This window comes from Eptatretus burgeri, chromosome 15, assembly GCF_056783735.1.
Source record: "Eptatretus burgeri isolate ZD-2024b chromosome 15, Ebu_testis_v1, whole genome shotgun sequence".
NCBI lineage: Eukaryota > Metazoa > Chordata > Myxini > Myxiniformes > Myxinidae > Eptatretus > Eptatretus burgeri.
Window position 1 is genome coordinate 16,364,697 of NC_140975.1, and position 15,123 is coordinate 16,379,819.

General features: G+C 42.4%; 1 protein-coding gene across 3 annotated transcripts in view; it reads left to right on the forward strand.

The window, feature by feature from the left end:
• The window catches only part of LOC147011627 (synaptotagmin-like protein 4), a 34,320-nt gene that overhangs the window by 11,749 nt on the left and 7,448 nt on the right, over positions 1 to 15,123 (forward strand). For all 3 annotated transcript variants that reach the window (XM_085857204.1, XM_085857205.1, XM_085857206.1), the window contains 9 exons: positions 6,125 to 6,305; positions 6,580 to 6,843; positions 7,083 to 7,192; positions 9,437 to 9,548; positions 10,291 to 10,386; positions 10,512 to 11,166; positions 12,667 to 12,861; positions 13,215 to 13,340; positions 13,585 to 13,751. In XM_085857204.1, coding sequence (XP_085713330.1) covers positions 6,202 to 6,305; positions 6,580 to 6,843; positions 7,083 to 7,192; positions 9,437 to 9,548; positions 10,291 to 10,386; positions 10,512 to 11,166; positions 12,667 to 12,861; positions 13,215 to 13,340; positions 13,585 to 13,751 — 1,829 coding nt within the window. In that variant the 5' untranslated portion in view covers positions 6,125 to 6,201. The remainder of the gene's footprint in view (positions 1 to 6,124; positions 6,306 to 6,579; positions 6,844 to 7,082; positions 7,193 to 9,436; positions 9,549 to 10,290; positions 10,387 to 10,511; positions 11,167 to 12,666; positions 12,862 to 13,214; positions 13,341 to 13,584; positions 13,752 to 15,123) is intronic.

A 15,123-nucleotide genomic window follows, 5' to 3' on the forward strand; every position in this document is an offset into this window, starting at 1 on the left:
AGTGGCACAGCTGCGAGAACGGACACTAAACCACAGCCACATGCTACATACGAATGATGACGTAAACAAGTCGGTTCCTCAACTTTTGTAACACTTGGACATTTATTCCTTCTGACGATTGTCACCTTAGAAATAGATTGGTCTTGAAAGTCAAATGGAAGATTATCCTAACAGGAGCCATAAGTCTACTGTGCAGTTTGAATGAAGAACCTTTACAACCCTGCCATGGTTTTAATTGAGTACCTCTACAACCCTGTGTTGGGGTTGAATGAATAACCTTTACAACTGGTACTAGTGTTGGAATGGTGAACTTCTACAAACTAGTATTTATTTTATTTATTTCAGTTGCCTGGAATTGCTGGTCTGAATTTTTATTATTATTATTATTAATTTTTATTTATTTAAAGGTGAAACCTCATTTGAACCCCTGCCTCATGAGTCTCAGAACTCGAGTTCAAATCTCATATCATATATTTGTCCACTGTCTAATGTCTTTAATTCATGTAAAAGTACACTTGCATCTAATATTTGTCCTGCATGTGATGTATGTACAAATATATAATGTATGTATATATATATATATTTTTTTATTATCATGATCCTCTGTTTTGTGCATTTGTTCTCTCAGGAAAGCAAAGTAAATGCCATTCATCTCTCCATGCTTTAACTGATAACTTTCAGAACTAGGAAGCTATGGCATTGACCTCGTTCACGCCAAAACATTCGCTGTTGTGGAACTGCGTAAATGCTGCCACCACCTCTCAACTAAATCCTGCATTCTCTAAAGAGTCCCCACCTTCAGTGAGGTATCCCTGGTGGATTGCTTTTCTATCTCATCCTCTCAAGTAAATCATTTCATTGGAACAGTAATGTCTTGTTCCCAGCCCACCGGTGACACCAAAGATGAGGATGACGCAATGAAACCCCATTTTGTGGGTTTGAAGAGTTTCTGGCACTTTGGGTAGAAGAGAATACGCAGAGAGAACAGGTATCAAGTTTAAAGACTGAAAAGGTGTTCATTTGCATGTTAGCACAGCTGTTGTCTGAGAGCGGTGCATTATCAGGATGAAATGCAAAATGTGGAATTTGCTTCTGAGCAAATGAAGGACTGCGAAAGGATCTGGTGTTCTGAGAAACTCGACTTCCTTGGGAACAGATCTGCGGGGTACACTGTTAAGCAATCGTGCCACTCGTAATCCATGAGGAAATGTTCTCTCCGCCATAAAACCCGAACACGTAGAATTGATATAATTGAAGACTGAAACGACGTTCATTCCAAGGGCCTTTTTGGCACGGGGGATGTGGAGAACACCTGATTTTAAGTTTCCACGTAATGTCGTCACCTCATGAAATAATCGTTCACCATGTACAACTCGTGCACTTGGGTTTATTGAGAAGACATGAGGCATGGAGGAAATTTGAAAGTCTTTCTGAAATACCAGTGTTGTACGTCCCCTCTCCCCCTCCCCCCCCCCAAAAAAAGCCACAGACTAATTATATTATTTCACGCGAGAGTTTATAGAACACCTTACCCTGCACAGTGCTCAAGTACATTACTAGATTAAAGTAAAATAATTACTTTAAAGGTCTATTTTTATTTTTATTTTTATTATTTTTGACGGTGAGTTATTCGGTCATTAATTATCTAATATCAACCAAACTTGACAGGAGGACTAAGGGTCACACAGGTTGTAGCGACTTCATTACCCCTCTTTCCACATGGGGTTTATCCGCTTTGGGTGAAATGTGTTCAGGTGTGTATCCACGTTGAGATAGCTAATCATGGCATTTTTCCACGGCCGTTTCTAATAACAAAAGTCATAACACTAATGATGGCAAATCTACTATTAATGTTATTACAAAACTATATTAATACTTGTCACATCCACCACCCTCCCCCCACCCCCCAACCAAAGGGTTTTCTTCCTTCAACAAACACCATATTTATGTGTATAAATAGCTTGTGTTTTGTGGAAAACCCTTGCTGGAAGTAAATAAGAAATCAACCACAAACGCTGATGATTACCTTTTTTTTTAAACAAATGGTCGCAACTGCTGTTTAACCCTAAATTTGAAAGGGAACCTGGGGTGTGTTCTGTTACCTAACAGCAACCCAGCCATTCCATGTCAACGGCTTCGAATGGAGTGCTTGCTTTTGAATGCTTAAGCCACTTGATGAGCACTCTACAAGAAACTTGGTAACTGAACACCCCCCCCCCCCCGATGTTCTTGAGGTCTGAGCCTAGATCTACTGTAATGTATATATATCCCAGAGAGAATTATGACATTACCCTCTCTGCTGCTACTGTCGGGAGTGGGTGTACTGATGTAATTAAATTAAAAAAAAAAAATATATATATATATATAATAATAATTACAGAGGTTTTCCACCGTTGTCACAGTGGCTATTACACCACCTTATTTAACACGTCTCATGAGGTTATTCGTCACCAATTATTCGAGTTTTTGTTTCCTTAGTTTTCATAGACATCATTAACTTTCCTGTTTGGAATGATTTTTCAATTTTGTTTCATTTCCAGGCAGACAGTTAAAAAAAAAAAAAAAATCTTGCTCTCTCTGCACATGTGTGATTTGGACAAATTCAGAGCCAAAACAGGTTCGTTTTCTGATTGTTAATAATCTATACTACAAGAGTCGGGTGTCCATGTGTTGCCATTTTGTCTGAGATGGCTGAACAGATCTTCATCAAACTTTCAGAGATTCATGTTTGAGCCTCGTTGAGTGTTTTAGGCAAAAAAATTCCTTTTTTGGGTTTATTTTTTTTTTTTTTTTTTTTTTTACTTTTAATCGCTCCATCATGCCGAAGCCTTTGTAGCTATGTGAACGGTATTACTTAATGATCTCCACCCATGTTCCTTAGTAAGTGTGGGGAAGTATTTTAGGCCCCCACAAAAAAAAATACTGGGCAATGCCAGGCTCTCCTGCTCGTATAACGTACAATTGAAATGAAGTTGTTCCTCGATCATAAACTGATGTTTGTGGACGGATGCATGGACAGAACTGAATCAATTGCTTAACTCCACTTTTTGCTTCATGTGCTTGGTGGAACAATCTATTACAATGCTATGCCTGTCAGAAAATGAAAAAAGGAATCAATCAAGGTCTTCCATTTGCCACGTTGCAAGGCTCTCTAATGTGAGGAGAGGAACTGTTTAAGACTTCAGAAGATTTGGGGCAAGCAACTCTATCAACAAGAAGGTTAAAAAGCAGATTTCCTGCAGGATAACGATCAGTACATTTGACCTGCTCAGGACTGATATGTTTGCATGACCCATCTATGCAATTTGTTTGGAACTGCAAACCTGCTCCATGGGTGCAGTAAATTTCAAAATCTCCACGGTGCAGGGATCTGCGCTTGTCCTGTTCAGCATCCAAGACTTGACCACTGCAAGCATGCTTGTATGTGTTGCAGTGCAACTCGCATCAGATGGACAAGTGTTCATTGACTGATCCAGTTTTCTCCTTGGCAGGCACGATGGCCGTGCATGGCTGTACAGCAGACACCATGAGTGATTTACCAGTCTGTACCCAATAAGCTGCAAGTTTGCCATGATGTGCAGTGGTATTGCTGAAACTTTTTTGTACCAACTTTATCTGTATCCATGGCAATCTGACGGCAAATCGATAGATCAATGAGATGTTATAGTTACATGTTGCCTACCCCTCAACATAGTCCAGGAGTCTTCTATATCCACGATGATGCTCGTGCACACACGGCCATTCAAACCAACATTGGCAATGACAAGAATGTTAATGCCATGACACCCTGGCCTGCCATCTCACCAGATTTTAATCCAATTGAACATCTCTGGGATATCGTCAATTGTCGTGTTCAAACCTTGCCAAGACAACCGCAGACCATCCGAGGTGAAACTGGAGCCGATTCGGGCACGGAATGCTATTCCCGAGGATGATTTGAGTGTTCATCCGGTCAATGCAGCGACGGTGCAATGCAGTGATTGCTGCCAGAGGTGCACATATCCGGTATCGAGATTGTTACTTCCACATTGGATCCTGATGTGAAAACATTTGTCACCACAGCACTGCGTGATTAGGTCACAATGAAATGGACACGTACTTATTAAACACTTATCTCTGTCGGAGGTTTGCACCTCATCTGTGTCCCACGTCACGTAAACACTTCAGAGTGGCCTCTTTGCGATGGAACACTTTGCAGGACAAATGAGGTGTTGGTGCATCTGATCTTTAACACCATGTTTTTAAACATGATGATGCAAGAATGCTGAATGTGTTGTATTGTTGTTGAATTTTCTTCCTGACAAATGTTTTGTACTGTGACGGGCAAGGAATTGAATATCAATGGTTAAATTGTGTGTGCCTTGATGCTGCCCAAAGCTGATTATCATTGCTTGTTGGGAAGAGTTTGACGTTAATTTTGCGAGACGAGTGCTCGTTGGGAAAGAAGCATTCCCGGTTGAGTCACACTGCAACATGCATTTTCAAGCAAACTTTCGTCCATTCCAGTTGAGTGGTGAGCAGGTTTGCTCTGCTTTAACATCTTCAGATTTATCTCCACCAATTTACAGAGTCCAGTTGATTGTTGCCACTGTTGTACACGTTGGTGTTGCACCAATGCGTTTCCATCCCAATGGGTTTTTGAGCAGACTTGCACCCGCATGTATTATTATTATTATTATTATTATTATTATTATTATTATTATTATTATTATTATTTATTTTTTTTGAAGGGATCAGCCCTGACAAGTTAACTTGTACCTACAACCATTGTTGGGGATTGAGTTTGGTGTCATCTAGTCCTTTTATAGGAACGTTGTCATCACACCGAGCCAAACGACCGGTCATGGGTTGACGACGCTGTCATTTCTTTTTGGTTTTTGGACTATATTTGATTGACCTCGGCCAATTTCCACTGTAGCAAGTCAAGCCAAAAGGCTGTAATCATTGTTCCTTTATTATACCCTGCTGTAAGATCTTTTCGACTCGTAACTTCAAAATTACCCCGAAGGGATTATTGTCAGGGCAGTTTTTCATTTTTGTTTTTCCGAGTTCCACCATTAGGTTCGTATAAAGCACCTTGATCGTATTCCAATGTCACAACAGATTTGCAATAAAGGAGGAAGAGACCAGTCCAACAAAATGGCACATCCCACTGTTTCATGACCAGAAATTCTGCCAGGGATGTAACCATGTCTTGGCAACCAAAGCAGACAAATGACGAGCTACTAGCGGAGATGAGATGATGTAATTGCAAAGAAATGGATAAATAACAATGATAAAATGGATGGAGGCCGAAGAATGGAAAACAAATCGGTTTTGATATTTCCACCGATTATCTTTCACTTTATCTTGCCCTCTCCACCTAATGCTGATGGAGAGGTGCACCCAAAGTATATTGGGGACAAATTGTACTTTTTTTGAAAAGGCAACATGGACTACCTAACTATTACATCTTCAATATTGTAGACTTCAGATTCCCCTCCCTTCCCCATCAACCCCCAATTGACTTTCTTCATCCAATTTATTTTTCTCAATTGATTATTCTAAGCCCCTCAAATCTCGCATACATAAGTACACGGTGGAGTTGGGAGTGGGTGGTGGTGAGCTTGTCTGGCTTCACTAACAAATAGAAATCTGTGTTTGGATGTTGTTTGGTTTGGATGACCTTTTCAGAAAAGATGACTAACAAATTCACCCAATGAACAAACGAGATTTATTGAGTATTTTGACTTCAGTGTCCCTGTAGAGCTGGATCAACAGGTTTCTCGTCGGTTGTTACGTGAGCTTGCAAAGTGGAGCTGTCGCAGGTGCAGGTGTGATGCAAAAGCATCAAAGACCCTAATGAGTCGTAAATTGATCCAATTCTAGAGGTGGGGGTGACGGGATTATTTTAATTGATTTATGATGGTGATTCAAAGCTTCGAACCCAGGTAGCTAGCGGTGCTCGGCCGATTCTGGCTAGGACGCCTTGCCTGCTAATATTGACTGTTAACCAGACTCGATATGGCATCGCTGACTAACCTGGGAAAGCATCAATGAAAAATCCAAATGTTCAACTTTACCAGCTGAAATGTTTGCATTTGTTTCAACATGTAAACTTTTTTTTATTGTGATGTTTTTCCAGGATTAGAGTTGCTATGATCTCCAGTGGTGGGCAGAAATAGTTGGAAACGATAAGCTTCAACCGCCGCTTCTCTGACCATGGATTTGGACCTGAGCTTTCTCACGGAGGCAGAGAAGAGGACGATCCTTGAAGTTATTCAGAGGAATGAAGAACTGCAGCATTCTGAAGCAGCGCGTCTCAAGTGAGCCATTCTTTGTAGTTTGTTCGTTGTATGGCCACAGCAGAGTTGTGTATCCCAGCCTATGGTTATCATGAATATTCTGGATTTTGTGAATTGCAGACTGGCATTGTTTGTTGCTTCAATATGTTGATTGGGTGTGGTGGGTGGGATATTCTAACACTTGTATAAGGCTGTGCATTAGCTGTCATCCTTGTGAAGTGCACAACTGAACTTTGTTCGACTACACGCCGCTGGCGCTCAGACATCCATTACCCTTCCACCCTTCCACCCATAGGAAACTTCGTAGAGAATTGAACCAGGTGAAACGCAAGGGAGCACGTCACGGCAACAAGTTGACCAATGACCGGACATGTGCGCGCTGTCAGGCTCGTTTGGGCTTCTTCCTCAACACCGGGCAGCAGTGTCCAGGCTGCAATCACACGGTGTGCACCAATTGTCAGGTGTCCACCATCGACGATGCAGCCACAAGCAATGCTGACAGCAGACTGAATTTGAAAACCACCCAGCCATGGTGGTGCATTGTCTGTAACAAAGAGATGTGAGTCTGCAAGGCGTGTCGTGGGTTAAAACTCCAAATGTTTCAAGGTGGATCGGTTCTACCATCCTTTCTCGTGTCAACAGTAGGGGGAACCGAGTGGAATTTAAATTGGAAAATTAATTATCGTGGAATCTATTTTGACAGACCATTGAAAAATCTGATCTGGAAGATTGCCTGCTCACTGCCTCGGATGCAGCCACACCTCAATCTTTTTTTTACAGTTGTTTTGTCGTTTGCAGGAAGATAAAGGCCGAGACTGGGGACTGGTTCCGTGAATTGTGCAAGAAGCGTTTTGGTGGTGACCCTTTGGGCGTGGACATGGTCAGACGTTCAATCAGACATCGACCGGGTGAGGTATAGTGTATGTGTACGCGTTCGTTATTAAAAAAAAAAAATATATATATATATATATATATATATATATATATATATATATATATATATATATATATATATATATATATATATATATATATAGTTATTATTTTATTTATTTCAGTGAGCACATACTGACCAATTTGTTTAATGTTCAACTAAATTGATGAGTGCTTTGTATTATCTTATTGAAAAGTCTGATGCATTCTATTCATAGCATAACATCTGTGCTTTTGGCCAATGGGTAAACGGGCAGGGCGCAGCTGTGTGAGATTGCAGGGAATTGAAAAAATCCTTGAAGTCTGCCAATGTATGCCTGTGTTTGGGGATGCTGGGGCGGTACAAGGGCAAGGGGACAGAATTTAATTGAGGGAAAAGAGAAAAGATTGAATCGTAGAGAAAGGTTGAAGTCGACTGAAATTAAAACTCATGGACCGAGCATTGAACTCGAAAATTAGAATATAAATAATTACCTCTACCACCAAAGGTGGACAGAGGTTGTTTTCACCCCAGTTTGTCTGTCTGAGCAGGATCTCAAAATTGTTATGGATGGATTGGAATGAAACGTGGTGGACAGGTTGGGTGTGTGCCGAGGATGAATTGGTGGTGGTCGTATGGCAGCTTAGCTGCCGGGGTAGCTATCATTTCTTGAAGCACGACTGTGTCGCTGATGCAGTGCCGCTCTACCAGTACACACACTGGAACTGGTACTCATTTCGCCGACCTCGGAAGGATGACAGGCTGAGTCAACCCCCGGGTGTATTAATTCAGCGGCCGACGGGGCTTGAACTCAGGACCCTAGTATCCCAAGCCGCCACCCAAACCACTGAGCCAACACCAGGCTTACAAAGATGAATTGATTAGATTTTGGTGAAAATCTGGAGACTAGAATTTTTTTTTTTTAACTTGTTAAGTGATTCTTCACCATTGCGAGATCGGGCCAAAAATGATGTGTGTGTGTGTATATATAGCACAATATATCAAAACGTTGTGGATGAGTTTGTTCAGTGACAAGAACAAACCGATTTGATTTTGGTTCAGGTCTGGGTCCAGATCCAGCCTATCGATGGGATACAAAACATAAACTGTTCGGCTTCATGGAGGTATGTGCTCTGCCGAGTGCCGTTCTAGTTTACAAATTTGATTCCTCGCAAAGTCTTGTTGTTTTGTAAAATATTCACAGGCTTTCTTTCCTAGAGAAATTATCAATCGATTTAATGTGCAGTGCTTTTTATAGGAGTAATTGACCCTATCGACGACTGGCAGGCAGCTTTCTTTGGTCAATTGATCACTGAAAAGGATGGCTTCTGCATTGTACAAAATAAACATCTCCGTTCTGATTTATTTTGTCTTAAATGTGAATAACATCTGGAGATGAACAGCAAATTGAAGAAGAAATTGAGGTGTCAAATCAAACTTAAAATCGGCACAGGAATTGCAACACGGGATCAAAACGCAAGTGCTCTCGCCATTTGTTGCGCAACAAAAGGTCCGAAAAAGTGAGAGCACCCACGTTCGGTAAGATGATTTGAATTGGTAGTATACTGTACGGCACTATCGCTAGCCTAGCACATTGTACGTAGCTTTATGGCAGCTGTAGGCTTGTCCGGTAGCGTCATTCGCTGCCATGATGCGTGCAGTGTCTTGTCTCTGAAAATTGACCAATTACAGGACAAATTGGAATCTGTGAATCATTTTGAGGTCTGAATCTAAAAGGTTCCTAAAAAAAACTTGCAAGGCCAAAATTATTGGCAGTCAAAGGATATGATTCATTTTGGAAACCTCGTACACACTCTTTGAGTTCAGCAATGTCAGACTTTTTAATTATTATTATTATTATTATTATTATTTTTTGGGATGTCAACATAAGACACTCTCTGCCCCTCCTCGCAAAAGGCAGTGGTGGGAATTGTGCACCTGTTGCTTCCAGTGACTTGTACACAAACCTTGGGACGTGTTCTATGCAACGTGTTCATTCTTTGCTCTCCCATTTTTAATATCTGGGTGTTCCTTTGGACATTTGTTGACTGGGCTGGTTTTCCTCCCAATCAAAACTAACTGTCAATGCATTGGGTACTAAACCTTCATATTTAGACTATTTATCTCTTGGATTTTGTCTCGAAGCCGGAAGGTGGTCTGTATTTATTTCTGCCATTGTTTGTTTTATTTTTTTTTTAACCCCCATTGTAACATTGCTTTTGATCTCCTCTCATTTGAGGTATGGAGAATCGACGGCGATCCAAAGATTCTGATGAGTCTCATCGATCGCATGAGAGCTTGCAGGAGCTTCCAGATTCACCTCGATCAGCACGTTCAGCTCAACTGATGAGGTTTGTGTTACCTACTGTACACCTACAGGTAGTCTTGTGTAAATAACTGACAAATCCTTTGTCATGCTATGATTAACTTTACTGCATTTTCATGATGGCAATGGTTGTATCGTGTAGAAGTCACCCAAAATGCATTATGCACATCCGTGTTGTGTCCTGAGCCAACTCTGGTATGTTGTAGGGGAAGGGATCGATGCTTGTTGACATGGTCCGGTTTTCATGTTTATAAGTATTCCGGGGTCTTTTCCCATCGTACTTTCATTGGGTCATTGCTGAGGTTTATCTGCATTCGGAGCAGATGACCAATGCCATCTTGGAGTCCTGAGTAGACTATTTGACGGGGTAGGAGGAGGAGGGGTTCCCATTTGATGGTTTTGAGTACTTGGTGATGTTTCATTTGATTGTTATCCAAATTATTTTAAACCTCGGCAGTAAAGGGTCATAGTTTAGTTACAGGTGAGAATACCCACCACCAAAGTATTTTATACCTGCAGCTTCATCTTTCTGCTTACCAGGGTATTTGTATTTTCTTATTTATTTATTTATTTATTTGTTTATTCTTATTTTTAAAAATAAACATTCTTGGTGAGGCACACCCTATTGCAGTGTCTGCTTTCACTACCTTCTCATTTTCCTTGGTACGCCATCACAGATTTGTTTCAACATGAAAATATTGTTGTTTGGTGTTGAAATTGCTGTTATAGCTCGATGGGAGCAAAATACGTTTGTTGGGTATTTTCAGAATTCCCGAGGAACCAAAAGAGCCAGACGAGAACTGCGACACGATGAGCATGCCGACGATACGTTCTCATCGCAGCCATCGGTCTGAGAAGTCGAGGCAAGGCCGAGTTGCAAAGACCTCAATTTCTATCTTGAAAATTTGTGAGGTTGCCTCAAATAACCACTGACCTTTCAAAAAACAAATTGTTTTAATTTTTTTTTTCTTTTTTTCTTTCTTTCAAGGGCGACGTCAGGAACTTCTCGACACATTGACCGAAGGAAAGCATCTGGCATGACAGCTGCCCCCCAAAAGGCCACACTTGCCTGCATTGCTGAGTCTCAAAGTCCCAACAATGTCCCTGAAGAGCAGTCTCCCTCTTCATCCAGTAACACCACATCCTTGCCCTTGGAGCCGGGCCCCAATCATCAGAGAAACACCGCTAAAGTTGCCATGACCGATGATCATTTACAGGAACCCTCCCCTTTAAAAACGGGTGGTGGTTTTCGCCTTGGCATGCATGCCCAACGTTTCATTAAAAATGCTAGGAAGCGTTCCTCTTCAGAAGAAGCGACTGCAGTCATCTCGGGGACGTCGATGGAACATCTCAAAAGTTCGCCGCCACCTGCATTTCCAGCCCCTGTTAGCAGCCATGTTGAGAATGCTGACGATTCTTTAAGCACTCACAAGCAAAAGGACTCCTCCGAGGATGAGAGGCAATCCGGTGACCTGCACAGACCCCCATCCCCATCGCTTAATTCGGAGAGTGGTAGCTTGTACTCTGAAATCAATCGATTGGATCGCTATCTGGATGAAAGTGCTCGTGAGCCCAATGACGGTGATGATGCCAGCATCGCATCAGCTCTTAAACACTATCCTCATTCGTCCCCAGCACTTGCGGTGAGTCGACTTGTCTCGTCTCATCGATGCCTTTGTGTCATTTGTTTAGACAAGTTTACCCTTCACCACAAATGTTTTCTCAACATTGGTTCTGCCATGGCCCTGGTTTTGTACAATCAGTTGGTTCGTGTGACATTTGGCCCTCAGCTTTTAGGTTACAGGTTTGATCCCTTCTCCTGATGCGGTGTCAATTGCATCAAGTTGAGATGCTTTAAGTCTGTTTTATTATTTGCTTTTGGTCAGTGGCAATGCCAGAGGTAATTAAACAAAGGGTATCAAGTTGGGGACCTATCAGGATTTTCAAAGTAAGTGGTACTGGCGTGCATCCAATAAATTTGGTACATTAAATTCTGTTTCATGGTTTAGAGACTTTGAGAGTTCGATGAGGAAATGAATGAATGATTGCGTTGCTCGAATCGCTCCCCAAAACGAGATGAAGGTGCACATTTAACGAGGTGTGGCTGATAACTTTGGCATCAAAGCATAATTCCCGAAACGTCAGCGTCACCTTGTTTCTCATGGGGGTGAACTTGTGCTTTCTCAACTCATTTGTTACTTATGAAATCTAAAGATTTTGTAAGTATATTGATGACTTCCGTCGTGTGTTTGTTTGTGTGTTTGTGGGCGCGACAACTCGAAAGGAAGAAGCTACCAATGTCAAATTGCACCACGTGATTCAGGAGGGTGATGGCTTGCACTGATTAGATTTTGGTCAAAATCGGTCAAAGGTCAAGGTCACAGTGAGGTCAAACATAATTCCGTAAATTCATGTGGAGAAATGGAGTATTTTTGCTTCGGTCGACGTTACGAGTTCGTTTTAACTTCGATTTTAATTTTCTTAGGTTTTTGCGATCGCTTAGGATGCTCAATACTGGGTTGTCGAAATTCTGGTAAAAATCGGATGTTTTGGAGACGTTTTAAGATTGTATAAAAAAAATTTCACTCGCCGCGTCACGGCTCGTCACGTGGTGCAGCGCGCTCGAGCAGAGCCGTCGTTGATCACGTAAAGGTTTTGCGTGTGCGTGCTGACGGTGTTTTAGATAAAGATGGTGTTCAAGTCATTTTTTTTTATCCCAAAAAGGTTATCGTCGCATGCCTGACTCGCTAAGCCGTCGGATTATGTAAAGATTGTTGGTGGATGGCCGAATATTACGGTTTTGTGACTGATAAAAAATATTAAATAATTGCGTGGATAAATGGAGATTTTTTGCTTCGGTTGAGGTTACGATTTTTGATGGTTTGATCCAGAATCATTGTAGAAACTTCTGGTTTGCGTCGCTACCTTCTCGAGAAACAGCTTTTATTAGACAAGGTCAGAGGTCAAGTTGACGATTTCGTAAGTACCAGTCTATGACTGCTTATTTAACTGTTGGGTAGTTGGGGTGAAGTTCAAGCTGTTTCCATCGATTTGATCGTGTTCGTTCTTGGACTTCATTGGTTGACGTTCGTAAACTCTGCTCTGGAAGAATTAATTATTGACTTGCACATTTCTGATCACAGAAACGAACAGGACATGCTCCTTTAGCAATCCCAGAGGTTGTACTACCTTCAAAAGAGGAAGGTTTTGAGAATGGCGTCGACGACAATTCGATTTCTGAACAATCTTCAAGAGGGAGCCGTGCGCAGTCGGAGCTTGATTTGCGCAGAGTGGGCAACGGAATGAGCCTGCGTAGTATTTCGGTGCCGGATTTGCTGGTAAGAACTAGTTTTGATTTGGGGCTTTGGGTTAATCATGATTATCAACGATTTGATGAGATCTGAGTTTTCATCCCAATGAGCTTCTGGATTATAATTGAGGTTGCTTTTGATTTAAGGGCAACTTTCAAACCATCCAGTGTATAGTGAAAATGTCTAATTTGGGACGTGGTGGTTGTTGATGTTGAGGTGGGACCTTTATCCCACTTTCATTTTGGATCATTGTATTGCACTATATATATATATATATATATATATATATATATATATATATATATATATATATATATATATATATATATTAATCATAATTGTGTTTGAGTTGAAGGTGACACACATTTCTGTGCTTGCAGGCTAAAAAGTTGGATGGAGGTGAGGACTCCGAATCGGATATAGACCAGTTGGTGTCACAACACCAGGGTCGGACAATAAGCCAACTGTCTGGAAGCAAGCTCAAGAGCCGAACGATGCTTTCCACGGTGAGGAAACACTTTCAACAGTCATGCTGTTTTCACAAGAGGGGTACACCCAGATTTAATTTCAGCAAAATGGTGCAATGCTAATGGGCCGAAAACGCCCATTTTTGGGGACTTTGCTGCATTTTTAGTGGAGAAAGGGTGGGAGAGGAGAGGAGAGGGGGTGTAGTTGTTGGGGGTGGGGAGGGGGAATGAATCTCAAACTGCTGAACTACTCGGTGCTTTAAAATAAGTTTGCACTTTACAGGCCAGCCTATTGAGTGCCTACAGTGATGTGGATTTCGGCAACGTCGACGTTCAGGGAGACTTGCTTTGCTCACTCGTATACGAATACAAGATTGGGATGTTCTGTGTAAATATCCACAAGTGCCGGAACCTGGCAGTTGCCAACACGAAGGTCAACGCATCGAACCCGTAAGAATATCTTCTCTACATTCTGACGATTTTATCTGTGGACAGTATGTCATCGTCTGATACCATGTGGTAAAATTACAAAAGCAACGTGTAACATCAACGTAATCCAATTGCAAGAAGCCTGACTGGTGACTTTGGCTTCGAAATTAGCATTCTTGCATCTCATTAGTGGGGAGGGGGAATAATTTTGGACAAGTTGATATTGTTGCGTACACTGAGTCGTGGGCAAAGATCACGAGGGGTGAACAACCTTGGGTTCCCACCAGACTCTCTCCGGAATCGCAGGCCGTCGCACACCTATAACTTCGTGATGCAGCGGGTTGCTAATCGACGGCGAATGCCAATAACTTGACCACATGACTTGGGGTCCTCCGTCTAATAGTGTTTACCAAAAGGTCACGTGATCTATTTACCAGGGAACATGCGCTCGGTACACGCTTGCTCAAACCAGATCAGATGCAGCTGAGCGGAACTGCCAAGTGTGTACCGTCTCGGAAACAAATCATTGGGGAATAACGTCCCGGCTAAACTTGAGTGTGGGCCATGCTGGACCAATGGAAGAAAAAACAAAAACGAGCTGGGAACATTTCTATACAACATTTATTTACAATCAAGCGAGGAAAAGTATGTGGGACAGTACATGGAGATTTATTTTTACGTACAGCAGGGGATAGCAAGGAATTTGTGACATGCGACAAAATTGGACACAAAGCAGGATTGTCCTGACTATCCTCTATCTTCTACAATCTTCCTTGATCTAGGACACACACACACACACACACACACACACACACACACACACACACACACACACATGGTGAGGTTGAGCGACCTCCAAATTCCTGGTGCGGTCGGCTGACCAGCGTGGCCCAGGACGCTTGGGGAGGGGTAGTTAGAGAGATACTGGTGTCTACGGTGTGAGAGTGAGGAGGTGCTTTGTATGCGATGAGGCAACATGCACTCCGCACTGGTCTGTTTGGCAGAGCGGGGGTGGTGGTGGTGGTGGTGGGACGCTGGCAGGGAGTCTCGAAGGACGGCACTCGCCTCGGATCAGGTTCTCGAAGAAGCTCTTAGAAGAAGTGTGCCCTGGACAGTAATCGCACACAAACGATGTTCTGAAGAATAGGCTCTAACGGCTCTGCACTACCCCCTTTTTATAAGCCCAAGGCGAAGAGTGGGATGAGGACCGGAAAGTGACTCGCTTTGGCCCAAATCCGGCTCCTCTATTGGGCCACAGCGGCCCTAGCCGTGCCCTGCCAGGCTCCGGGACCGGAAACCGGCTCGGATGCCCTCTAGCTTTGGCTTGGCTTGGAGCTCCTGACTTAACATGGGGCACGCACCTTGGCCCTGAATGTGTACTGAGTGCAGTCTG